The sequence below is a fragment of the Neophocaena asiaeorientalis genome, unplaced genomic scaffold (assembly GCF_003031525.2).
Source record: "Neophocaena asiaeorientalis asiaeorientalis breed wild unplaced genomic scaffold, Neophocaena_asiaeorientalis_V1.1 scaffold67, whole genome shotgun sequence".
Taxonomy (NCBI): Eukaryota; Metazoa; Chordata; class Mammalia; order Artiodactyla; family Phocoenidae; genus Neophocaena; species Neophocaena asiaeorientalis.
Window position 1 is genome coordinate 6,498,270 of NW_020173731.1, and position 27,682 is coordinate 6,525,951.

General features: G+C 42.2%; 1 protein-coding gene across 8 annotated transcripts in view; it reads right to left on the minus strand.

Moving 5' to 3' along the window:
* HHAT (hedgehog acyltransferase) overlaps positions 1 to 27,682 on the minus strand; it is a 334,459-nt gene that overhangs the window by 37,298 nt on the left and 269,479 nt on the right. For all 8 annotated transcript variants that reach the window (XM_024751038.1, XM_024751039.1, XM_024751044.1 and 5 more), the window contains one exon: positions 12,172 to 12,316. In XM_024751038.1, the coding sequence (XP_024606806.1) occupies positions 12,172 to 12,316 (145 nt within the window). The remainder of the gene's footprint in view (positions 1 to 12,171; positions 12,317 to 27,682) is intronic.

Here is a 27,682-nt window from a genome sequence, read left to right on the forward strand (position 1 = left end):
TACTTGGGCTCTGGTCCCACACCCTATGCAGACTCCACGTGGCCAGGCTGGACCGCAGAGAAGCTCCTTTAAGTGAGATCAGCCTGAATGTCTCAATGTCCCAGATTTTAACAATATGGATCTCTCTCTCTCACACACACGTGCGCGCGCGCGCACACACACACACACACACACACACACACACACACACACAGAGTGTTAGTGATTATTTCACAGAAAGATGCAGAGCTGGCCAAGGCCTTAGCCCCCAGGCTTGCTCCTGGCTTTCCCCAACCAAAACAAAGGGTCTGAGTTACCACACGGGAGGCAGAGAAACTCTCCGCAGGGAGAAGAGGGAGGGAATCTGGGAAGAAGAGGTCAAGGGAGAGACGGCAAACTGGGACCAAATTCATGGGATCGTCTAAACGACCACACTCTTGTGTCAAGTGAGGTAGACTGCAAAAAATGGTCAGTCACACTCCTTCACTCCTACTCGTATCAGCACCCTTTGCAATACGATTTCGTAGCTCTTCCTATCAGGAGGTGGAATCTATTTCCCCTCCCCTTGAATTTGGGCTAGTATATCACATGCTTTGGCCAAAAGGATGCAACAAGACTGATTATGTGCCAGTTCTGAGCCTGAAAAGCCTTGCATACTTTCTGCCCTCTCTCTTGAACCACTATGACTGCCATATGAACAAGCCCGGACAGGTCTGCTGAAGGATAAGAAATCAACATGGAGCAGACCTTACGCAGCCAATTTGTCCTAGACAAGGCCCTAGAAATGTGACAGCCCAGCTAAGATCAGCAAATCCAACCCAACCACAGCTGACCCACAGATGGATGCATGCAGCCGTCCTAGACCAGCCAGACCCCAGCTGACACAGAGACCCATGAGTTATATAAATGCTTATTCTTTTAAGCCATTAAGTTTTGGGGTGGTTTGTTATGTAGCAGTGGCTAACTGATACCTGCTAACCTCAACCACTGTCCAGTCCAAATTAACACTTCTTTTCCTTTGGGCTAGAATAAAGATGGTGAGGTGGGACTCAAAGGACAGAGTGACCTTCTCTCCCCAGTAAAGCAGTAGTCTTCAAACTGGGTTATGCATACCACTAGGTGTATTCAGTAGGACTTTCCAAAGTATAAACAACATGGAAAACTTTAGAAGAATGGATTTCCAGATCCTAAAAATTAACCTAAGGCTAAGTGTCTCCCTTCCCTTTCTCTTCTCATAAAATATCCTTCATCTCACTTTAAAAACAAAAAAAGCAAACTTCCTCCCCATCTTTCTTATCTCAGATTATTGCTCCAGGATGTAAAAACCTCAAGAGAATCAGTACAACACTTTGAGAAACTATTTGACAGTGGCTATGAAAGCTGAATATATGTACACCCGGTGACACAGCAATCCCTTCCCAGGTATAAACCCAACAAAAATGCATACAGAGCTTCCCCACAGGTCATATACATGACAGCCCATAGGAGCTCACAGCTATTATGTTCATCAACATTAGAATGGACAAACTGTGGCATGTTCACACAATGAAATACTTTATAGTAGTGATAAGCAGGAAAAATCTATAACAACACTCAAAAATATGAATGAATCTCTCAATACGATATTGAGCAAAATAAGCCAGACACAAAAGTATGTATCTGTGTGTGCGTGCGTGCGTGTGCGTGTGCACGTGCATTAAATGAACAAGCTCCTCACAGAAAGCTATGCATTTAGATGTCAGAATAGGGCAGGTAGTAACTGGTAGGGGTCACGAGAAGGAGCCTCTAGGTGCTGGTTATACATGTGTGTTTGCCTAGAGAAAATTCTTATGATACGTGCACTTTGCTAGGCTATGTTATATTTCAATAAAAAGCTTTACAATAGAGGAACCACATAAAGGGACAATTAGATAATTCCTTTACTCAAATAACCACAAATTCCTACTCCATCTATTCAAGAGAAATTTTACTTTTTATGTTTAATAATTATGTATCAAACGGTATCATCTTTAAGACGAGTTATGCACTAATAAAAACTGTAATGATAACCCGACCCAGGAGAAAAATGATTACACTTCTAGCCTTACAGTGGTAGAAAAACAAGCCAAAAAAACCCAATGCCACAGAGAAGTATGATAGTTGATAAAGGACACAACTTTGAGACGAGACAAAATTCTGCGGGAGCAATGAAATGGAAGTTACTGTGAAATAAGATCATCTTGCTCATTTATATTTTTAAAGGATGATGGTGGATAGCAAATCACTAAGTTATTTATAATTTATATTATCTAGAGGCGTTGGTTTATCTTTTAAATGTCAATATTTATAATATGGCAAAAATTAGGTATCTCATAATTATTTAAATTTATAATACAAGAAATTAGATGCCTACTTTTTTTTTTATATGCCTACTTTAAAACACTTAACCGGGTACATAATTTCTCAAAGTTACTCTATTAGGAGGCACATAAGCCCAAAAAAATTATACCAAAAAAATGATTCAGTATAAAAGAATCTCCCCAAATATCCTTCCCTTAAGGACCTGTAACAGTGGTGTATTCCACCTCCATTATCTCATTAATCTACATTAATCATATGCTTTTGGTTACAAGTTACAGAAACCTAACCAAACTGGATTGTCAATAAGTGAAGGATCTGAGATTTAACTCTACTTGCAAGCAACAAATTCGCCTGACACAGTTCCATGGATTCTGGCAGAAGACATGAGACTCTTAGGTCAGAGGCGAAGGACTTTCTCACTCATAGCAATAAAAGTAGCCAGAGCATTTGCACCGTTTCCCTGAGCCCCAGATCCCACAATGCGATGCAAAGAGGGCCAGGTGATGCCTGCACGTGCAGTGGTTATGATATAGGAGATAAGCCCCAGACATAGGAATCTAAATATTTTATAATGGGCAGTAAGCCTGCCTGACCTTTGTCCCAGAGAGAGAGATCACTTTTATTATACTGGACAGTAATCAAATACCCTCTACTTTGGAGAAAGACACTATCTCCATCTTCCAAAGATGTTTGCCATACAAATATTCTTGGAAAGAGAGCCTGGAACAAAAACAATCAGTATATCTGCTCAAAAGACATGCAGAAACACAAGAGAGCGCTGGAGAATCATGTGAACTGAGTAAAGAACAGAGGCTCCTATTATTGAAAAGTACACATATATGTTGGCTTCAAGATCTCCTGGAAATCAGGAGCTTGGGATTAACATACACATGCTACTATATATAAAACAAATAACCAACAAGGACCTACTGTATAGCACAGGGAACTCTGCTCAATAGTCTGCAATAACCTATGTGGGAAAAAAAATCTGAAAAAATATGTATAACTGAATCACTTTGCTGTATACCTGAAACTAACACAACATTGTAAATCAAATACACTCCAATAAAAATTTTTTTAAAAAGAACATGTTGGGGCTTTCCTGGTGGCGCAGCGGTTGAGAGTCCGCCTGCCGATGCAGGGCACACGGGTTCGTGCCCCGGTCCGGGAGGATCCCACACGCTGCGGAGCGGCTGGGCCCGTGAGCCATGGCCGCTCGGCCTGCGCGTCCGGAGCCTGTGCTCTGCAACGGGAGAGGCCACAGCGGTGAGAGGCCCACGTACCACAAAGAAAGAAAAAAAAAGGTAAAAAAGGATATGTTGCAGTGGGTTGTCTCAAAATACTACCTCCAAAATACAGTTTCCAACATGCAGTTCTTCTTTCCTCAGAGTCGGCTTCCCTCTCTACTTGGCTCTCCACTGGTGACAGCAAGAGGGCTGCCAGCAGCTCCAGCCCAATATTCTGACACCTCTGCAACAAAAGAGAGCTTCTCCTCCCTGACAGTTCCAAAAAAAACTCTGGAATTGCACCACATGGGGAGACAGACCATACCGACGGGCCAGTCCCGCTCACATGTTGACCCCTAGATCTCAGTATGACATAGACCGAGAGTGGGGTAACAGAGATTTGTTATCAAAGAATGTGGAGCAAGTGTTGAACAAGCAAAACTGCAGCTTTTCCCTACACTGCTCTCTAAACACCCTCAAGACAACAAATCTCACATGTGTACTTCTGTTAAATTAAGCACCATTTCTTTTCACAGATTCTTATTTTAATAAGACTAGCAGTGTGTCCAAATTGCTATTTTACAATCAAATTTCTTAAGACAGAAGCTATTGCAGTGGTGCAGCGGTGCCACATCCAGTGGCGGATGTTCTGTGTAATAGCAAATGTTACTCAATCGTGCCGTGGTGGACTAAATGATGGCTCCTCCAAGGACGGTCGTGTCCTAATCCCTGGAACTCATGCAAATTAGCTTACCTGGCTTTGCAGGGACTTTGCAGGTGTGATCAAGTTAAAGATCTTGAAATGGGAAGATTATCCTGGATTATTGTGAGCTCAATAATCATAAGGGTCCTTATAGGAGAGACACAGGAGGAGTTAGAAAGTGGGCAATGCGATGATGGGAGCAGAAAAGCAGGACAGAGAGGAGGAGACTTTACGATAGCCAGGACATGGAGACAACCTAAATGTTCATCGACAGATGAATGGATAAAGAAGATGTGGTACATATATACAGTGTAATATTATTCAGCCATAAAAAGTAACGAAATTGGGTCATTTGTAGAGATGTGGATGGACCTAGAGACTGTCACACAGAGTGAAGTAAGTCAGAAAGAGAAAAACAAATATTGTATATTAACGCATATCTGTGGAATCTAGATAAATGGTACAGATGAATCTATTTCCAGGGCAGGAATAGAGACGCAGACGTAGAGAATGAACATGTGGACACCGGGGTGGGAAGGGGAGGGTGGGACGAATTGGGAGATTATATGTCAATACATATATACACTACCATGTGTAAAACAGCTAGTGGGAACGTGCTATACAGCACAGGGAGCTCAGCTTGGTGCTTTGTAATGACCTAGATGGGTGGGATGGGGCGGGGGGAGGGGATATATGTATACGTATGGCTGATTCACTTCTCTGTACAGCAGAAACTAACACAACATTGTAAAGCAATTATACTCAAATAAAAAAATAAAATCGAAAAAGGAAGATGCTACACTGCTGGCTTTGAAGAGGAGGAAGGTAAGCCATGAGCCAAGGGATGTAGCCGGCCTCCAGGAGCTGGTAAAGGCAAAGAAACAAACTCTCCCCTAGAGTTTCCAGAAGGAACCAGTCTTGCCAACATCTTGAGTTTAGCCCAGCGAGACTGATTTCAGACTTCTGGCCTCCAGAACAGTAAGAGGTAAAACTGTGCTCTTTGAAGTCATTAAGTGCATACTAATTTGTTACAGTGGCCACAGGAAAACTAATGCGAGTGGCAGCACACAGCAAGTGGTCACTGTCCGGTGCGCTGGTAAACAGAAACAAACTCAAGGATGGGGTCTACTGCACGAAAGAATCTGCTCCCAGAGCTGAGACACCTGAGAACGATGACTCTTGCTAGATGTGCCCTTCTGTTACAAAAATGTTACTGAATTCCAAATTAAATATTCTTAACTTTTAACACTTAAAAAAAAAATGTTCAGTAATGACCTGAGGAGAAGGTTTGGTGAAAAGGGCCTCCAGCGTGTGTGATAACCGTTTCAGACTGCCAGGGCACTTCCCGTTCACCGTCAGCTGGTATTCACTGGCACGGCTGGTGCTGAGCTACTTCTGCACCCACTGGTAATATAATAACAACAGTGATACAGTCAAATAAATTAATAATATAAATTCCAGGATGTCTGTTCATTTCAGAAATCCCACGTGACTTCTTGGTTTGAGCCTTAGAGTACAGACTTGGGAATGCGGCTACAGATAGCCTGTTACATATTGAACACGTATCAGGTTTAATTAGAGGATAAAGGGAACTTAAATTTTTTAAATTATTTTGGTTTGATTTTAACTTGTAACATGCTTTTTTTTCCTATTGAGAAATAACTGACATAATTATGGAGCTATAATTGACATGTAATATTGTATTCAAGGTGTACAATATAATGATTTGATTGTAATATGCTTTTGAATATCACACTGCATATATGTGATTGAGGGCCAGTGAGAGGTAGAGACTTCGAGTCAGTAAAAATCAAAATTGTTTTCTTTTTATTCGATGAACTGTGCGTAACCATACTATCCTTTACTTGATATTCTATTTAAAGACACTTTAAAATGTTCCCAAATTCCATAAAACTCTTTTCAAATGAATTCGCAAAAACTCCTGGTTAACAGCAAAAAGTTTCACACAACCTCACAGAAAGCAGGACTTAAATGCATGATGATTCAAACTCCTTTCTAGATATTTTAGAAATTCTCTCAGCTTTAACATAACCCCAGGCACACTTCTGGAGAAGAACTCCCACTCTCTATTTCTCACGTCCTATGCCTAGTGACTTGTGCTGAAATACTTTTAGGAAAACTGATGCCCACGACATCTGGGTGACCACGTGGCACAGACTAAAGAAGAAACCAAGGCATCTGAAAGTCTTGAAATTCACATTCCAAGAATGGTCTGTAACGGACCAATGTGCAACCATGGATAACTCGCTTCACCTATATCTACGTATCAACTTCACTGCCAATACGATGGGTGGGAAGCACCTGCTCCTCAAATGCTTCTAGAACTTGCAGAGGATCCAGTGGGGCAGAAGCAGAATCAATCAGAGCAATGAAAACTCCATTGCAAGGTAAGGGCTAGTGAAGAGGGTGAAATAAGTAATCACAAAGAAGGTGCCTGAGACACTGACATCTGCCTTCTGTCTCCCCTCATCAAAGATGAAATTTTAGTCCCAAGAATATAACGAGATGTGAGGGGAATGAGTTTCTATTTAACCACAGCCTTTAGGAATTTCCAGGGCAACACCCCAATTCGGCTTTAAATAAAATGCCTGTCCGGAGCCATCTGAGTCAGGACATGACTGAACTGCCTGGACAAGCTAGTAATCAGAGAGAAAATATACTGTCTCCTTTCTCAGCTAGAGATAGCAAGCAAATATGGGGAGTGTAAAGGTTCTGACCTACATAAGAAAATTGCTAGCTCCTCTCTCATTGCAGTCTGGTGGGAAAACAACCCAATTCTCCTCGCCTTGTCACAGGGTCAGGAGCTAAGTGTTGAGATGGAGTTTGCCAACCTAGATCAGGCAACAAGAAGAAGGGAAAACAAACACGTGTGTGTGTGTGTGTGTGTGTTTGTGTAAGAGAGAAGAGGAGTCAGGCAGGACAAAGGTTGACGGATACCACGTCTCTACCACCTCCAACAGATGCAGGATCTGGGGCTCTACCACTTAGGAAATGATTAGGTTCCTTTTTGACAAAATCCATGGCTTCTGTTGACTAGATGGACTTTTCAGAAGGAACACGACCCTGCACCCAAACAACACTGTAAAGCTCTCAGCCCCCTCAAGGCCAGAAATATTCCCAGTGCACACCCATCCCCACTGACTGCCTTTTCTCCCCACTGTCCCAGGACGACAGAGCACTGCAAGGATGCTTAAGACACAGATTCGGAGATTTGGAGTTATAATGCATTGATATTTTTGAGTTACAGAGCAGTCATCAACTGCTTGTTCAAGAAATTAACTTACACTTCAATGTCGAGATTTTAAGGCAGACATGAGAAAGCTCCTTCCAACAACAAATCCTTTACAGAGCCACAGAGTTATGTAAGAAGCAACCTGTGTTTGCCTCTGCAAAGCATGACACAGCAGGGTCCCTCTTAGAGCAGGCTTAGGGACCAAATCCCTAGCCACAGCCTTCTCAGATCCCTAGACCCAGATAACTTCCTTTAAATACATATATAATAGGCTTAAACAGTCACACTCCTCAAGCTGCTTGACGTAAATTTCAATAGTAAAAGTTGGGGCAGAGAAAGCTTTCGACAAAATTCAACACCCATTTATGATAAAAACCCTCCAGAAAGTATTTTAAAGGCAAAGATCTAGATTCTTTATTCTCCACTGAATTAACTGAACATTACTTTTCCAGTCTCTGCAGCAGAGATAACACTGTGTGACATGCACCAGACCCCCAGAAAGCCACTCAGCATTTCCATCCTGCGGCTGGCATCGTCCACTTTTCTGGACAGCTGGACAGAGTGCACAGCAGAAAGGGAAGGATCTGGTTTTACAGCCTCACATCACCAACCCCGTTGAGACCAGGATAGAGATATTTACATAAGGTAAATATTTAGATATTTACTAAAACAAGCTTTGTAGCTTAAAGCAAACAAATCCATGTCTAAAGCAGTGAACTGGAGTCAGGGAGACAAGGCAACTCCTCCAGGCTAATCGTGAGATACTTCTAGAGACACCAGTGATACTGGGAAAAGGCTCCCCAAGGAATAATGAGGCTGTCCTTTAGGGCGTGTGTGTATCCACATCCCATTCACTGTGAGGCACTGGTAATCTCCTCCATAATCCCTGTCCTCCTTGGACACCTTGGAAGTCTGTGGTGCTACCAGCTCCTCTCTGTCACTGCAAGTCCCATCCCATCAAGGCACAAAGGGACAAGGGTGGTTACCCTTGGGGGAAGATTTACCTTCCCATGAAAGCTGGAAATCTAGAGACTGAGCTTAACCGCTCCCTGTTCCCCACAGTCAGACCTCCTGGCTCACTCCTTCGCGTTTTCCTCCGTGTGTAGAGATGGGTCTTGGAAAAACAGCTCCTGATCACGTGGCCAAAGGAAGAGGCCAGAGACAAGCAGGATGTCTAAGTCCTGGCTCATCCATCAGCAGCTATAGGTACAGCACAACAATCCCTTATCTGAAACCTTTGGAGCCAGACGATTTTCAGAATTCAGATTTTTTTTTATTTTAGAAAGCTAATATGACACCCATAGCAGTAGCTGAGGAAGCAGCCTATAAACTCATTAATACTTTTTTTGTACCAAAACATGAATATTCATACTAATCTTCTATCAGGTCAACCAAATTAGTTATGAAAAGAAATCCAGAGTTCTCAAGGATGGTGGATTTGGCACCATCTGGTTCACTTTCCTCCAAAAGATATCTAAATTCAATCACTCAGGGATAAAAGACCCGCAGCGGGGAACAAACGAGGTAACCACCAAAACCCCAGGAAACCTTCCCTGACTGAGGGCACCCATGGGACAGACCAGCTGAGATGGGACCAGGCTGATGTGAAGAATCTGAGACACAGAAAATGCCTTCTAAGCTGAGCTTCCCTGGCCTCAGAACCCAGAGAGAAACGCTTCCAGAGCCCTCCATATTCAGAGAATCATTCGCTTGGGACCCCAGCGCCTGGCTCCAAGGAGGACATAGGTCTATCCAGTCGTAGATCATAATAGGACCCACACAGCAGAAGCAGACCAGATATTTCAGACCCCCGCTCCCCGCTCCCCCGTGTGCCTGATGTTAGCTCCACCGGGTGCAGGGCAAATCACGCTTTGATCTTCGTGTCTTAGAGAAGCAGAAAGAACATCTTATAGCTGCTATCTTTCCTCTGCCCCTTTAAATGCCAGCATCGCCAGGTTTTACCTCCCGGCTGTCTTCTCGCTCTGTGCATGCTGCTTGGCGAACTGTATCCACTCCCGCGGCCTCACCCACCGCCCATGCCCTGTCTTGCAGTCATTCCGTCCCATTCTCCTCCCCAATGCCAGGTCACATTTTTAACTGCCTCCTGGGCGCCTCCAGCCGGTTGCCTCATGGTGCCCTGTCCTGCCATGCCACAGCCTACGGTACCTGTGTGCTTCCCCACATCTCCCTGAACTGCATTTAGGGTGGTCACATGACTGGTGCTGGCCAACGGAATGTGGGCAGAAACGCCGAGTGTTGCTTCTGGTGGGGGTGTTTAGTACCTGGTGACACTGTCTCCGTGTTCTCTTCTCCATAATGCCGGGACAACAAGGTGAAGAATCAAAACAGAAACAGTCTAGGTCCTGGAGTCACTGCTTAGAAAAAAACCACTGGACCTTCACTGAACTGTGAGAGGAATACACTTCTATGGGGAAAAACTGCTGAGAGTTTGGGATGGTCTGACGTAGCCGCTAGTGTTCCATACTCTCTGTGAAGTTCAACTTCCACGGGAAGGCCAGCCCTCTGTGCTGTGATGTCCAGCAATCCCGTATGCCTTTGGCACAGCAATTACCTGACTCTGTTGACACGTCTGCATGTCTGGCTCCCACATTTGTGCTTCTTTCTCCACCCTTGTCGTCTCAGTGCCTCACAAGTAGCAAACACCCGCTGTGTTTATTTACTGAAGCAAAGATTAGAGTCTTCTTGCTCATGTGACCAGCAAAGCCCAAGTCAGCATTTTCCAGTCATCGTGTTCTTTGCACTGTGCTAGGCATGGTGGGAGGAGGCAAGAAAGGTCGACATTGCGTTGCCCACTTCAAGGAGGATTCTTTTATCTTTAGGTCCTCCGCACCCCATTACTTCCCATCTTTTTTTTTTTTGGCTATGTTGGGTCTTTGTTGCTGCGTGCAGGCTTTCTCTAGTCGCGGCGAACGGGGGCTACTCTGCGTTGCGGTGCGCGTGCTTCTTATTACAGTGGCTTCTCTTATTGCGGAGCACGGGCTCTAGGCATGTGGGCTCAGTAGTTGTGGCTCGCAGGCTCTAGAGCACAGGCTCAGTAGTTGTGGCGCACGGGCTTAGTTGCTCTGCAGCATGTGGGATCTTCCTGAACCAGGATTCTTTTTTTTTTAATTAATTTATTTATTTTTGGCTGTGTTGGGTCTTCGTTGCTGCACGTGGGCTTTCTCTACTTGTGTCGACAGCTTTCTCATTGCAGTGGCTTCTCTTGTTGCGAAGCACGGGCTCTAGGCGCACAGGCTTCAGTAGTTGTGGTGCGTGGGCTCAGTAGCTGTGGCTCACAGGCCCTAGAGCACAGGCTCAGTAGTTGTGGCACCCGGGCTTAGTTGCTCCGCGGCATGTGAGATCTTCCTGGACCAGGTCTCGAACCCACGTGTCCTGCATTGGCAGGCAGATTCTTAACCACTGCGCCACCAGAACAGTCCACCTCCCATCTTTATCAAAGGGCAGCTTCCACTTAAAAAAGTACCTGGTCCTTTCAGGAACTTATCAGCTAAAACATTTCTCAGAAAGCAAGATCAAAGGGGTATTGTAGTGACAAGAGGAAAGCAGAACAGGGCTCTCTCGTGGTCCCTTTGAGCCTGGCTCACCTAAGCCTGTCACAGTTTAGATTCATGACCTGGCACCCTGGGATCATGCAGCTGGATGTATGGAACACTAGCGGCTACGTCAGACCATCCCAAACTCTCAGCAGTTTTTCCCCATAGAAGTGTATTCCTCTCACAGTTCAGTGAAGGTCCAGTGGTTTTTTTCTAAGCAGTGACTCCAGGACCCATGGGGTTATTTCTGTTGTGAAAAGAGCTGCAGCCAAAGCATCGCTGGCTTGTCGGGGACCCAGATGTAGAGGCAACAGCCTAGCCATCACCATTACCACTTGGCAAAACTTCCGAAACCAAAAACACAAAACCAGGTCACTGGTCAGGGAAACGGAACAGGGGACCTTGGCTCTGAACACACAGCGAACTGGCTGAATAATGTGCTCTGTGAGCAGTTCCCATTCTCCCAATGCTCTTAGGACGTGATGTAACTCTCAGTTCTAGCCCAAAGGAAATGATGACCATAAATAAATGATGACCAATTATTAATGCAATGCAATTACTAATGCAATTTTACCCGCTGCAGGGGTGACTCTGCTGTGGACATGGAGACATACATGACATTAAACACGTGTACATTAAACATCAGGTTGGTTGCTAATGCTGGCAAGCCAGTGTTCAGAAAAAAAGCATCCACAACAAAGAGGTGTGGCAAACCGGGCACAATGGGGCTTGTAGGACATTCTCCTGGTAGGACGTTCAGGGTGGTAAGTGGAACAAGGTTAAGACTCTACAGTATAGTGAAGGCTGATCTAAAGATAGCAGGGAAGATTAGGAAAAATCCAATAATTGGAGAGGTAACTTAGTAGAAGGGAATGATAGAGTTTGGGAGATTTGGGATGGTACATTTTGATGATGAGTATCACACACGGCAGATAAAATGTACATCAAAATAGGGAACAGTTAAAACCACAGCTAAACACAGGACTTTGCTCCTGGCTGGTATTTTTATAGGTCACACACCACGCATAGAGCAAGGAATGCCTCCCCGCCGTCACATACGTGATACCAGCTGCACAAATGCGGAAAACAAGAAATTGTCTGAAAACAGCAACTTACCTTGTACGAAGATCCTATTCCAGTAGATTTTCCCGACTTGATTGCCCCCAAGAAACACCAGGTTGGACAGGATCAGCATGGAGGTGGAACAAGATGCCAGGGCAGCATGGAGTCGACGGCGAGCTTGTGGGGAGAGGAACTGGGCCTATAGGGAAAAGGGAGAAGGCATCTCATCACAAGGGTGGAAAATATCGGGCTGAGACATCACACAGCCTTTCTCGTTACCAGCTCAGGATACCTCCCTGCAGAGCCTGAGGTAGGTTGATATTTAAACAGCTCTCAAAACTTCTGTTCCTGCAAGATGCTCATTCTGGTCTACGGAATGAAGTGACACACTCCCAAGTTGCTATTTCCTATTGCCAAAATGGGCTTCCCTCTGACACGTGTAACACAAGCACGGAACCTAGTTAGGATCTAGCTGAGATGTCTCCACACGCTTTCTGCACGTACATCCACAGGTACAAGAACGGTTTAGACTCCTCTCCATGATAACAAGCACAACTCTATGTGATGAGGTCAAGCTCAGGGCGATCTTCTGGGCCAGTTAACTTGACTCAGGGAAGCACCCCCATAAATCTGACCCACTATTAGAAGGAATCCCATTAAAAGGGTTCAGGAGAATCAGTACAAGCCAACCCCCCCTTCCTGGAATCAGAGCTCAGGGTACATGCCCCACCGAGAGTGAACTTGTAGCAGCAACAGAGAATGTCAGCTTATCACAGCGCCTGAAACATGCAGGAACTGGAGAGGTGTTTTCCAGTAATGATGATAAAAATTTCTGCTCGTCCGTCCAAGGTCTTCACTGCACTTTTCCTCCCCTTTTAATATTTTCTCAGGGATTTCATAAATTAAACAAAGAGTTTATTTCTCAGCGTTGATCATTCTGGTGCCCTACTGAGTGAGATCAGTACGTGCACAGGGATTGTCCTTCGGGACTACAGATTCAGAATGAGAACCAGGTACGGCTCAACCCAAGCTTTCTGACAAATACCTCAGCCTAATCCAAAGACACAGAAAAGAGGGATTTCCCTGGTGGTCCAGTGGTTAAGAATCCACCTTCCAATGCAGAGGACATGGGTTCGATTCCTGGTCGGGGAACTAAGATCTCACATGCTGCGGGGAAACTAAGCCCGTGCGCTGCAACTAGAGAGCCCGCGGGCTGCAACGAAAAGATCCCGCACGCCGCCAAAAGACCCGACGCAGCCAAATAAATAAAGATTAAAAAAAAAAAAAAAGGACATAGAAAAGAGAGAGAGCAGAGGTTCTAGAGATCATTCCTGAATATCTTCCTAAAGCCTGCACATCTCTGGGGTCACTTGCATCTTGATTTCAGCTGTGCTCCTGTTACAAACAGAATTCTGAATTAACAAGCAAAAAGGACTAAGCTAGAGGGTGAGTCTCAAATAGGAGATTTACTTATTCCTGGTGACCCTACTATGGATCATCTGTGGCTACTCTGTAAGCCTTGGTAGTGTCCTCTGAAAGCCTAGAGAAATGAACTCCTGATCCCCTCCCCGTTTCTCCCCTGCCAGTCCCAGGTCTGGTCTGTAGGCTCAGATATACCTGCTACCCTATAGCTTCCCATCCATGGCTCTCTCCTCCAGCATCATTCTGGAGCATGGGTTTTACTGCCACCAACTGTGAGAGTGTGGCTTTCTCATGGATAAGCTGTGTAGCAGGCAGTGACTAAGTTGTCTGCCTGCACATGGTTGTTCTGGAAAGCTCTCACGTGATGCTGACATGCCCCTGGTTAGAGGCCACCAGACAAGATGACCTCTAGTCTCTCCCCGTCCTCTGAGAGGCCACAAGCATGCACAGGGGATGCTGCCAAACAAGACCAGAGAAGAGATAACGACACAGCATAAAAACTGGTAATGAAAGAGAAATAGGGATGAAGCAGGATTGTAATTCAGCACTCTTCACCTCTGAGAATAAGGAGACATTAATCTGCCCGTTTCTGCATTTTCGAGCAGAGGAAGATACTTTCTGAGTGTTACTGACTCAGTTAGCAGTGACTCAGGAGGTGGGGTGAGAGGAAGCAGGGAGATGGGGGAAAAATCCACAATAATAAGTCAAGAAAATATGAACTGTTGTAACTGACATAAATGTGCCCAAGTAATTCTCTCCAGGTACAGGGGTCACTGATAACACATTTGATTTCTCAGGAACGTGAGGAACTTCTGTTCAAACCCTATCAGTCTTCCCTAACCTTATATCCTGTTAGGGGAGTTCAAAGACCCCACTGATCTTTCCCTTTTTAATGTCGATTACAAAGAGCGCACATTGCTTGGTTAAAGCTCAAAGTGGTTCTCCTTTTGTGGGAAATGATTACAGTTATTAAATAATCAACACAGAGATAACCAGAGAGGAAAACACTGTTTGCGTTAGGTTGCTAAGCGGGGCTGTGGTGCCGGGTTACCTGGTACAGGGCGAGGGCCGGGCTACAGGGGGAGGCAAAGCTGGGGGGCAAGAGGCAGAGCAAGGGGAGAGATACAGCAGACAGTGAGGGCTGGAGGCACGGGGATCCTCTCTCCAGCACCTGAGACCCTGGTTCCTACTGCTCTTCCTTTGATTCTCTGATTACCCCAGTATCTCTCTCAGCTACATGATTCAATAAATTCCTATTTCTGCTCAGGAAAAACAGAAGTCAGCGTAAGAGCAAATACAAAGGAGCCTCTTATCTCAGAGACAGGAGGGAAGATCTAAGATTTGAAATGACCGACTACAAGTCAATCTTTAGAAATAGTTAATTTATTTTTAAAAAATTAACAAGAATGGTAAAGGCACAGGCTGTTGGAATCAATAGGCTAGAAAGACTTAAGGAGAAATCAAGATGCTCATGGGCAGTTCTTGATTATCTGACCCCCACCCCGGGGTGAGTGGGTGGAAGACAAAATAGATGATGATAAAGAAAATCCCAAAACCCAGTTTTAACTAAGAGCCCCATCCTCTGAACTGGCAAAATTAGCCTTGCCAACACGCAGCAAACTTGACAGAACACTGTGTCTCTTCATTGTGAACCAGTGGGAAGGCAGAATGATGAGCCAGAAAAAGGAAAAAGAGGACCTGTCTGGATAATCCACAGGAGGGTAATAATTAATAGCAAAGGGGATGGAAGCCTTGGCTGCAACTCGTCTTTCCTCTTTGGGTTCCCTCGTCTCATTGTAGAAGGTGACAGATTTGACATCAGGGATTTCTTTCTATCTTCGGAACCATCTGGCCTTAGTCACTGGTTTACAGGAACTCCAGAGGTAAGCACCACATTCAGGGTTCCCAGGAGAAAAAAAATGCCATCTGGGCAAGGCTGGAAGAGTATATTCCCTTGGCCCAGCCAGCTCCGTCAATAAATATGACACTCTGGGCCCCTAGGGCCACAGGGCCAAAATTCCCACTTTAAACACTTCCTATCTTTTGCACTGTCTCTTCTGAAGTCCTATCGCAATTACTGTCATCACTCCTGTGGTCCTTCACATCTAGGATGCAGGCTGTTCATGTGCAGGGTCAAGCCTCACATGTTAGTCACCCATCCTCAAGGCTCAGGTGCTTGAAAGGTTGAGGAATTGTAAACCAAATAGGGAGGAAAAAAAAATAATAATGAAAAGAACTGCCAACTTGATCAGATAAGGCACTGATTAGTAAACAGATTATCATTTTCATTACCATGACTACATGAGGATAAAAAAGAGCCCTGGTCTCGTCAAGGTCTCTTCCCAGAGGACAGAAGAGTCTGTGGCCATCCAGTATTCTGGCAGCAAAAAACCCCAGGGGATGTTTGGAAATTTGCTGGACATTTTTGGTTGTCCCAAGGACAACACAATTGGCAGGAGGTAACTGTGGCATTTGATGGGCCCGGGATTATAAACATACTGCAATGTGTGGGATAGAACCGTCCTGCCCAAAATGTCAACAGCGCCCTCTTGAGAAAGGGTCAAAGGTTTTCTTCTACTTTCATTATAGAGCTAACTTCTCTCTCGGCCCATGGGGCGCAGAACCTTCCTTCCTCTCTCACTAGGAGCAATGGCAAAAACATGCCTCTTTCCCCCTGGGGCCCAGAAAAATGCACCCCAGGGCAGGGAAAGCGTTCTTTTATAGTGTCCCAGTGCTAGGCTCCCTCGCTCCCCCCAACCCCCGCCACTACCACCTGGTATCACATTTGAGAGAGGGGGAGCCTCTTGTGTCCCCAGCTATGTTCAGGCAAGACGTAGCAACCTCCTCACCCTCACAGCCCTGAGACCTGGAGGAGAAAGGAAGAATGGGAGGCCAAGCACGTTGGAAAGCACCACTTTGTTCCCCTACAGGGATGACCAGTGCTCTCGCACTGACTCTTAACTCATGCGACAGGTTGGGGCAGTTTCTCTCCATGTTAGTGTCACTATAACCCACTCTTCAGGCCCAAGAGCAGGCACCCTCTAATTCCTCGGGGTGAGCTCGCTGTCTCTGAAAGAAGAAACAAGGGCTGGTGTGTGGAAATGCTATAACTAACAGTTTAGCGACGGCTCTAAACTTCCCTCTAAGACACTAACTCCAAAGGTGAGGCATGTAACCCAAACAAAGGAAACCTGGGGCTGAACTAAACGTCTGTCAGAAGTTTGCAGTTCCTGCTGCGAGGTGTCTGCAAGTGTGTTTATTCATATCTCCATGGCAACCCCTCTATCTTTTCCAGTCAACATCCTGTCCTTGGAAATCACAGGACTGGCCAGGCAAACAAGCCAGGGCCTGGGGTGGGGGGTGCGGTCCACGGAATCTGGGTCAGAAGTGATGCTCAGAGTGGCCATGGGGGTGAGAAGCAGATGGTGTGGTGGGGCTGCAGGTGGCTGTGCTCCGGGGGCCCCGCACTTGTCCACGGAGGGCCCGCACGTGGGGCTGAGACAGGAGGAGGGGACGGGCTGAGCATCTGGGGGAGCATATGGGCCGGAGGAACGGCTGCTGGAGACAGTGACAAAGGCTTGGCAAGTGGGACCTGATGCTTTTTATTTTTAAGTGGGGGAGAAGCTAAAAAAAGAAACCGGGTGGGTTTGAGCAGCTGGACACAGTTCTTCCATATAATCACTGAAGTTTTTCATTTTCTAATAAAAACACTAACGAGAGGGAAAGAGAGGATAAACAAGGACATGGCAACGGGAGAGACTAGTGCAGACCAGGGAGAGCAAACGAGGGGTGGACACCCCACAGGCCATAAAGATGAGACCAAAGACAACAAAAGAAACAATTATAGCTCTTGTGAAGGAGAAGGGTGGTCAGAGTGAAACGCTCAGGGTCAGAAGGACCCAAACCCCAAACTCATTCCAGTGTCCCTGTCCCATCTCTGTACCAACCTGCCAGGACACTGCTCCCCTTGCTTCCATTCTCAAGGCACTTGGGTCATTTCCACTTAGAAGTCTGTTTTACCAGTTACCCATCTCTCTCATGTTCCCACCAGCATGGTAAGTTCCTGAAGGACAGCGTGGCCTATTCTTCAATCTGTATCACCCAAGGCCCATGCATACTCTGTGTGCGCTCAGTAATTATCTTACACCTGTTCCTCCCTTTGCCCTACGTAAGTTACGGAATCTCCTGACTTCCTTACTATTCCATCCCCATGCTATTATATCCAAGCCAAATGAATACATGAAGGCACTCAGAAAGCAACACTTTGTACACGTATGGGGTGTCAAAAAATCTCTGGCCAATGAAGTTAAAATTTTCAATCTCTGTTTGCTACTGTGATCTAAGCAATGCATGCTCCTAAGAGAGAGTCAGATACCTGCAGTGATGAAGGCAAAGCCGGCTTTGCTTAAACGGAACAGTTACCTGCTCCACAGTTTAGAAGTCCAGTTCAGTTAAAAACAGCAGAGGCTATAACTTAGGATCCAAATCCATGCAGCATATGAAAAGATTTCAGAGAACTCTCAAATAACTAAGCAAACAGCTGTCTCCTGTTACATTTAGAAAGCTTAAGCCATATATTAAGTGCCTGGGGTCTTGCTAAAAGTTCTGGAATGGCCAACAGAACCGTGTCACCCTGTGTTTTTACTTTTCCACTACCATGGACCCACCTCCAGTCTGTACGTCTCTGCTCCGGATTTCGCAGAAGCCTCTTTCTTAACTGGCATGCTCTACTCTAGCCTTCACTCTAGTTCATCAAGCACACTGACTATGACTCTCCATTATGCAAAGTATTTTAGTGGTTTTTCGTTGCTTACAGACTAAAATCCAAACTGGGAAGGCACTTTACAATCAGAGACCATTTCACTTTCCAACCTTAACTCCTACCACTCTTTATCAATGGTATAGCTCTATTCACTGCTCTCCAAACATAACATGCACTTTTACATCTCTGTGCCTTTGTACAAGCTGTTTTCTCTACTTAGAATGTGCCCTCCTTATTCCTTCCTTCAAGCTCCAGCCCAATGTCAGCTCAGGAGAGCAATGGCTTTGGACCAGCCCAAATTGGGTTCAGGTTCTGGCTTTCCACCTTTTAACTGTGCTGCCCAGCACAAGCTCAGTATCCCCATCTACCCAGTTCACAGTTGGTATTTGATAACTGTAGGCCACCCTAAACCTGGGAGTGTTGATCACCTATTTTCTGTTTCTATAAGCTATGGGATAGATAGCATCAATCTATATAGGTCTTAGAGAGCTACAATTTTTAATGTAAAAAAATTCACTATGTGAGGAGCTTTACCTATACCGCAAAGTAGGTTAAATTATTCCCATTTTACAAAGGACGAACTAGAGGAGCAGACATTAAGTAACTGGTCCCAGGTTACATACACTGGTAAGTACAGAGCAGGATTCACACAGGTTTCTCTAACTCAATGTCTTCCTACCCCCCACTACATTATACAACTTCACGTCTGTGTAACAGTGATTATCCCCTCCTCTAGACTGGAATCTTCAAGGAGTTTATCTCTTCAGTGCCAGATGCAAAGTAGATTTTCAAGAAATGTTTGTTCCACAGATACTTCATGCATGTGTTCCTTTAGCAATGGTTGATAGATACCCACCAAGTGTCAATTTCAGGACCTCAATATTTTCAAGAACAATATGGCTTAGAATGACATTGGACTTTTAAAAAGCAATTGGAATTCACAATTACAGAAGGAGGTTCAGTATATCTCCCTAGAAAATGACACCTAACAGACCAAAAGTAAGAAAGAATACAGAGTTGCTGAATAGAAATGAATAGGCCTAGCATCCAAATTGAAAAGGAAGAAAAATTACCTCTGTTCACAAATGACATGATCTTATATGTAGAAAGCACTAAAGATTCTATTTAAAAAGTTATAACTAACAAATTCAGCAAAGGTTGCAGTATATGAAATTAACATGCAAAAATCAGTTGTATGTCTATACATTAACAATGAACAATCTGAAAAGGAAATTAATAATTCCACTGACGATAGCATCAGAAAGAATAAAATACTTAGGAATACACTTAACAAAGGAGGCAAAATATTATACACTGAAAACTACAAAACATTGTAGGTATGACATCCATATCCATGGGCTGGGATACTTAATACTGTTCAGATGACATTACCACCCAAAGCTGTCTCTAGCTTCAAGTAAATCCCTATCAAAATCCCAAAGATTTTTGTTTGCTGAAACAGAAAAATTCATACTAACGTTAACATGAAATCTCAAGGGACCCCTGAATGGTCAAAACAATCTTGAAAAAGAACAGGAGAGTCAATCAAGATGGTGACATAAGAGGGTCCTGAACTCCACTCCTCCCATGGAGGCACTGAATGGACAGCTATATATGGAGCAATTCCCTATGAATAAATCAATAAAGTATAAGAAAGTATCAAACAGAAATCATAGAGCTGAAGAATACAATAACTGAACTGAAAAATTCAATAGAAGGGTTCAACAGTTCAATAACAAACTAGATCAAGCAGAAGAAGAGCTCAGCAAACTCAAGGGCAGGGCAGTGGACTTCATCCAATCAGAGGAACCAAAAAAAAAAAAAAAAAGAATGAAAATGAGTGAAGATAGCTTAAGGGACTTATAGATGCCATCAAGCAGACCAATGTATTATGGGGGTCCCAGAAGGAAAACAGAGAAAGGGGCAGAGCACTTATTCACAGAAATAATGGCTAAAAGCTTCCCTAACCTGGGGAAGTAAACAAAGATCTATATCTAGGAAGCCCAAACAGTACCAAATAAGAGAAATCTAAAGAGACCCACACAAAGACACATTATAATTAAACTGTGAAAAGTTAAAGACAGAGAGGACCTTAAAAGCAGCAAGAGAAAGCAACTTGTTATAAACAAGCGAACTCCCATAAGACTATCAGCATATTTTTCAATAAAAATTTTGTAGGCCAGAAGGAGCAGCATAATATATTCAGACTGTTGAAAGAAAAACACTGCCAACCAAGAATACTCTACCTGGCAAAGCTGTCCTTCTGAACTGAAGGAGAGATAAAGAGTTTTCCCGAACAAAAACAACAAAAAAAGCTGAAGGAATTCATCACCACTAGACCAGCCTTACAAGAAATGTTAAAGGGATTTTTTTCAAGTTGAAAAAAAGGGATGCTAATTAGTAACAGGAAAACATGTGAAAGTATAAAGCCTAATGTTAATGGTGGACACATAGTTAAATTCAGAGTACTCTAATGTTGTAATTGTGGTGGGTAGATCACTTATAACTCTAGTATAAAGGTTAAAAGCAAAAAGTTTTAAAGATAACTACAAGTACAATAATTTGTTAATGAATACACAATGTAAAAAACTCCAAAACATAAAATGTGTGGAGTGGAAGTGTAAAAACCTAGAGCTTTTGTATGCATTTGAAGTTAACTTGTTATCAGCATAAAATAGACTGTTATAAGTATAAGATGTTTTATGAAAGCATAATGGCAACCACAAAGCAAAAACCTACAGTAGATATACAAACATAAGGGAATCAAAGCATACCACTACAGAAAATCATCATATCACAAAGGAATAGAGCAAAAGAGGAACCAAAACACAAAGGAATTACAAAACAAACAGAAAATAATGAACAAAATGGCATTAGTAAGTTCATATCTATCAATAATTACTTTAAGTGTAAATGAACTAAATTATCCAATCAAAAGGCACAGAGTGACTAAATGGATTAAAAAACAAGATCCAGCTATATCATGCCTACAAGACACTCACTTTAGCTTTGAGGACACACACAGTGAAGGGATGGAAAAAGATATTTCATGAAAATGTAAACCAAAGAAGGCTGGGGTAGTTAAACTCTTCAACAAATGGTGCTGAGAAAACAGGATAACCACATGCAAAGCAGTGTATCTGAACCCTCACTTTATACAAAAATTAAGTTGATGAATCAAAAATCTATACAACAGGGACTTCCCTGGTGGTCCAGTGGTTAAGACTCCACGCTTCAAATGCAGGGGGTGCAGGTTTGATCCCTGGTCTGGAAACTAAGATCTCACATGCTGCGTGGTGCGGCCAAAAAAAAAAAAAAAAAAAAAAAAATCTAAACAACAGAATTGAAACTATAAAACTCTTAGAAGAAAACATAGGAAAAAATTTCATGATATTGGATTTATCAATGATTTCCTGGATAGGACACCAAAAGCACAGGCAACAAAAGTAAAAATAGATAAACTGCACTTCACCAAAATTAAAAACTTTTGTGCATCAAAGGACACTATCAACCAAGTGAAAAGGCAACCCAAAGAATGAGAGAAAATATTTAGAATCACATATCAATAAGGGATTAATATCCAAAATATATAAAGAATTCTGACAACAGAAATACAACCCAATTCAAAAATGGGCAAAGGACTTGAATAGATATTTATCCAGAGAAGATATATAAATGGTCAATAAGCACATGAAAAGATTGCTCAATATCACTATTCATTATGGAAATGCAAATAAAACCATAATGAGCCACATGAACCACACCTTTACACCTACTAAAATGGCTATAATCAAACACAGAAAATACGTGTTGATGAGGATGTGGAAAAACTGAATCCTTGTGCATTGCTAGTGAGAATGCAAAATGGTGTAGCCATTGTGGAAAACAGTATGGCAGTTCCTCAAAAATTAAAAACAGAATTATCATATAATGCAGCAACCCACTTCTAGGTATATATTCAAAAGAAATGAAAGCAGGGACAGAATAGATATTTGTATACCAATGTTCATAGCAGTATTATTCACAATAGACAAAACATAGAAACAACCCTAATGTCCACTGATGGATAAATGTGTAAGCAAACTATGGTATACATGTAGAATGAAAATACTGCTCAGTCTTAGAAAGAAAGGAAATTCTGACAGACACTGCAACATGGATGAATCATGAAGACGTTAGGCTCAGTTACAATCATGACACAGAAGGGCAAATATTGCACAATACCACTTATATACAGTACCCAGAATAGTCAAACTCATAGAAAAAGAAAGTGAAATAGTGGTTTCCAGGGATTAGGGGCAAGAGGTAACAGGAGTCATTGTTTAGTAGGCACAGAGTTTCAATCTGGAATGATAAAAACATTCTGGAGACTGATGGTGGTGACAGTTGCACAACAATGTGAATGTATTTAATGACTCTGAATTTTACACGTGAAAGTGGTTAAACTGGTAAATTTTCTGTTATGTACGTTTTATCACAAGAATTATTAGGCCTTGTCTAATAGATCTGCCGAATAGTGAATACATGCAGTTTTCATATACATGTGGGCCATAATCAAACTGAACGTGTACTAAGCCAGGAAAGGAATATAAGTACATTTAAAAAATTTATCATGAAGTTTATGCTCACCAACAACAAATATTAGCAAAAATTAACACACCGGTAAATTACTTCAAATTTCATTCATTTTAGCTAAAAGTTTTTATTCCAGGAGTAATAAAATGGATAAACTTTGGCAAATGTGATCAATTAAGAAAATAAGGTGAAATAAACAACAAGAGGAAATAATACATAGGATACTTAAAAATCTTTGGAGAGTATACAGCAATATATTTGGAAACCTAGATAAAAGATAAGTTATCTAGAAAATTTAAACTACCTAAAACTCTCATAGAAAAAGTAGGAAGACTTAAAAAAAAAAGCATAAACATAGAAGAATTGAAACTGTGGTCAAAGCTCTATGCTCAAAGAAACACTGCCCAGATATTCTTAATGAGCAAGTTCTACCAGATGGTCAAGAAACAGATAATTTCCATCTCATAGGAACTGTTTCAGAGGGTAGAAAACCATGGGAAGCTTCCACTCATTTGAGGATGGCAGCATAACTCTGATACCAAAGTCATAAAAAGCCAAAACAAGAAAAGAAAACCAGAAGTCAATCTTTGTTCCAGAAATTACCTTAAAAAGTCTAAATTAAATAGCCGGAAATCAAATACAGGAATGGTTCAAAGAATACTCTCGATCAAGTAAGATTTATCCCAGGAATGGAAGGATGATTCAACATTAGAAACAGTAGAAATCCATGTAACTCATGGGATTAAATAATTAAAGCAGAATAATCATATGATCACTCAATAGATGACAATAAAGTAAGCTTTTTTAAGTTGATAAAGAGGGTATGTCAAAAACCCAGAGAAAATATTCCCACTAGCTTCAAGAAAAAGACATTTTTGGAGCTTCCCTGGCAGTGCAGTGGTTAAGAATCCGCCTGCCAATGCAGGGGACATGGGTTCGAGCCCTGGTCTGGGAGGATCCCGCATGCCGCGGAGCAACTAAGCCCGTGCACCACAACTACTGAGCCTGTGCTCTAGAGCCCCCGAGCCACAACTACTGAGCCCATGAGCCACAACTACTGAAGCCCGTGCACCTAGAGCCGGTGCTCAGTGACGAGAAGCCACAGCAAGGAGAAGCCCACGCACAGCAACAAAGAGTAGCCCCCGCTCGCCGCAACGAGAGAAAGCCCGCACGCAGCAACAAAGACCCAACACAGCCAAAAATAAATAACTATTTTTTTTAAAAAACAGTAACTAAAAAAAAGAAAAAGACATTTTTTTCCTGTATCATTCAAAACTGTACCAAAGGACCAAGTATAGTGAAACAATTAAATGCAGTAAGAGTTAAAATTGTTGGCAAAAACAAAACTGTCATTATTTGTAGATGATATGACCATCAATCTAGAAAATTCAAAGGAAACAACCGACAAATCACTAGAGCTAAAAAAAGATTTGAAGTAGATGCAAAATGATCAACTCAAAACAAAAATCAATAACTTTCCTACACAATAGCAATAATTCAAAAAGAAATGCACAAGACTTCTAAGAAATGATAAAACTTTATGTAAGAAAAAATAACTATTCAAGGCTGGGAAGACTCAGCATTACAGACATGTCAACTCTACTCAAAGATACAATTCAAAGCAAATCTAATAAATTCCAATATAAATACCAAAGGGAGTTTTGAGAAACTTCACTTTTGAGGAAATCTAAGATTCATACAGAAGAAGCAATGTGCAAAAACAGCCAATGTAACTCCAAAAAAGAACAAAAAGGAGCACAGGACTTTCCTTACTGGGAATCTTAAGACATTCAAAACTCTAATATTTTAAACAGGCCTAATTAAATAGATCAATGCAACAGAAAAGAGAGCCCAAAAATGAACCCGTGTGTATCTGGATATTTACAGTATATTAAATGTGATCTTTCAAATCAGTGAGGGAAAGATTACTGAATAAAACAAATTTAAAATGTAGAAAGCATTCTTGGTGCAGGCCATACAAAAACAGGCAGCAGACCAGATTTGGTCCCTGGGCCATCCTTTGCCAACTCCTGCTCTATTCTATTCTCTGTATTGCCCTAAAGAAACACTTTATGAACAAGGAGGCATGAACAGGCAATGTACTGCAGCTGCATTTGCAAAAGAAAAAAAAAATGAGAGGCAACCTAAATTTTCAACAGAATAATTTTCAACAATAGAATAAATCAATTATCACATATCCATATTATGTCCAGTTATGCAGATCTACATACTCTAATATAGAAACATCTTCAAAACATAATATGAGGAGGGAAAAAAAGTGAAAACTTAAAAATATTTATACATTTCTAAACCACACACACACATATATGTACATACAAAGTATGAAAGGTATGCAAGGCTACACTGCAATCTGATAACAATGGCTACATTTCATGGGAGGAAAGTGAACAAGGTGTGTCTGTTTGGGTGATGAGTGCCTTAGAGGAACTTCAGCCTTATCTGTATTTTTTTCAAGATCATATGGTCATAAATGACTTCATAAAGTATAAAGAATAAAAGAATAAAAAAAGGAAATCTAGGAACCTCTTCACTAAATGACCCTAGATCCGGGTCACCTCCCCTGAGTATAGAGAGTCAAGGCACATGGGTGGAAAGATGGAATCCAGACGACCATCACACCCAAGTCGTGGCTGCTCATGGCACTGGGGTCCTCCCTCTCTAAGCAGCACTGAGGTCCATTGGGACTATTAAATAAGCCTAGGATGTCACAGCTATGGCCTCAGCTATATCCTGTTCAAACACAGAAACAACAGCTTAGGGCAAGGCCTGCTTCTAAAGCAAACTTTACATTTAAAAATCTAAAACTGACAAACAGGTAAAGCATTCCAAAATAATTCACCAAATGATGGCACAGAAAACTCTTCTAGTGACATTCAGTTAAACATAGTAGATGAGACATCTCTGCTCCCTTCACAAACCCCATTAAAATGAAAAGTAAACATTTGAAAAGGTATAAATCCACAGACAAGGAATGGAAGAGAAGTGAACAGCAAGTGAGCAAAGTCAAACCATCTTTATAAGATAGAAAGCAGATGAATGAATTAGCAGAGCTGAGATACCTGAATACTACTAGATGCCAAAGAGAAGAAAAGTCACTCATATACCAGGTCCCCAGAAGTCCCAGGCATTAGAGATACCATATACCACAGATGACAACAGTAAACCACAGAGGAAAAAACCAGAGATTGGTTAAAAACCTGGGTAATGAGCATATGGACCACAAGGATAAAGATCCTTCTTTCTCCCCATCCCCACCCCCACCCATGATGAAGTTTTTTTTCCCATAAATAAACTCCATCAAAGAGATTCTAAAGTCAGGGACAATAAGCACAATGACATTTCAGAATTACCAAAGGTATCTGCATTAAGCTTCTAGAGAGAAAAACAGTACATACAAGGAATCAAGAATTAAATGGCATTTCTCAACAGTAAAGCTAAAAACTAGAAGACAAATAATATCTTGAAAATTTTCAGGAGAAATTACTTTTCAACCTAAAATTCAGTGCTAAGATAATCAATTAAATGTGAGGGTAGAATAAAGAGAGTTCTAGAAATACTAGGTCTCAAAAAAAAATAAAAAGGTATCACCCATGATCCCTTTCTAAGGAAGCTACTAAAGAATGTGCTCCAGCAAATCAAAGGGAAGGGGGGAAAACAAGGAGATCTGGGGCCCAAGACACAGAGATACAGCCTAGGAGAGAGGAAAGGGGACATGTCAGGACAACAGCCACAGAGCAGATGTGAAGAGAAATAATCCAGATGGGAAGGGAGGTTGGAAGGTCTCCAAGAAATATTCTCCAGGTAAAGAGAACTGACAGATTACCAGAGACACCTGACCACATGGAAAATAAAACACTATTCTCAGGGATTTTCCAATTTTATTAGGGAGTTTGGAAAGAAGTGATGACAGTAAACCAATTAATCAAACAAAATAGGCAAGGCAATTCTTAATCTGAGTTGCGGAAACGGTTGACTAAGAAAGAAAATGCAATTATAGAACATTAACTGGTTTGGCAGGGAGCCACACTTAACATAGTGATGATAATGTAAACATTGAGCTCTGATTTAACAAAAGGGAGAGCTATTATTACATTAGGAGGAGAAGTGGGGAGTACGTCTAAGAGGCTAAAACCTCATGTAGAAATCACTCAATATTTATAATCCATAAGTGAAGAATAATAGAATACACTTTAAAAAGACAGAGGTAAATATCAGAAACAACTAAGAGAATTGCAAGTTGTGGTGGAATGAATTGGGAGATTTTGATTGACATATATACACTAATATAGATAACTAATAACCTGCTGTATAAAAAATAAATAAAATTTAAAAAAAATGTTGCTAATGGAGATAAGAACATAAGACTGAGAGGAATGGAGACAGCTCTTCTATTTATTTATCTAAATGAAGCCTTGTGTAATATTTGACTTTTGAACCATGAATCTATTTTTTTTTAAACTTCCTGGGTTTCAGTTTTTCACACTGTAAAATAGGGATAATGATGATACTTACCTATCAAGCTACTATTAAAATCACATGAGATAATGCAGTAAAAGTGCTTTGGGGAACATTCTCACTTCCCTTGGACCAATTTTTCAGAAGAGTTCTTCCACAGACAAGTTGTATGGAGCCACACTGAAAACACAAGTTGTCTAAGAACTGAGGGCTGTTTTGTCGACTCATCAAATGCCAAATCTGCACAAGCAGCAAGGAGATGGGACGTGGATGAGTAATCTAAGTGGCTTGGGTTTATCATGGAAGACTCCTAGTCTGAAATCAAGGAGG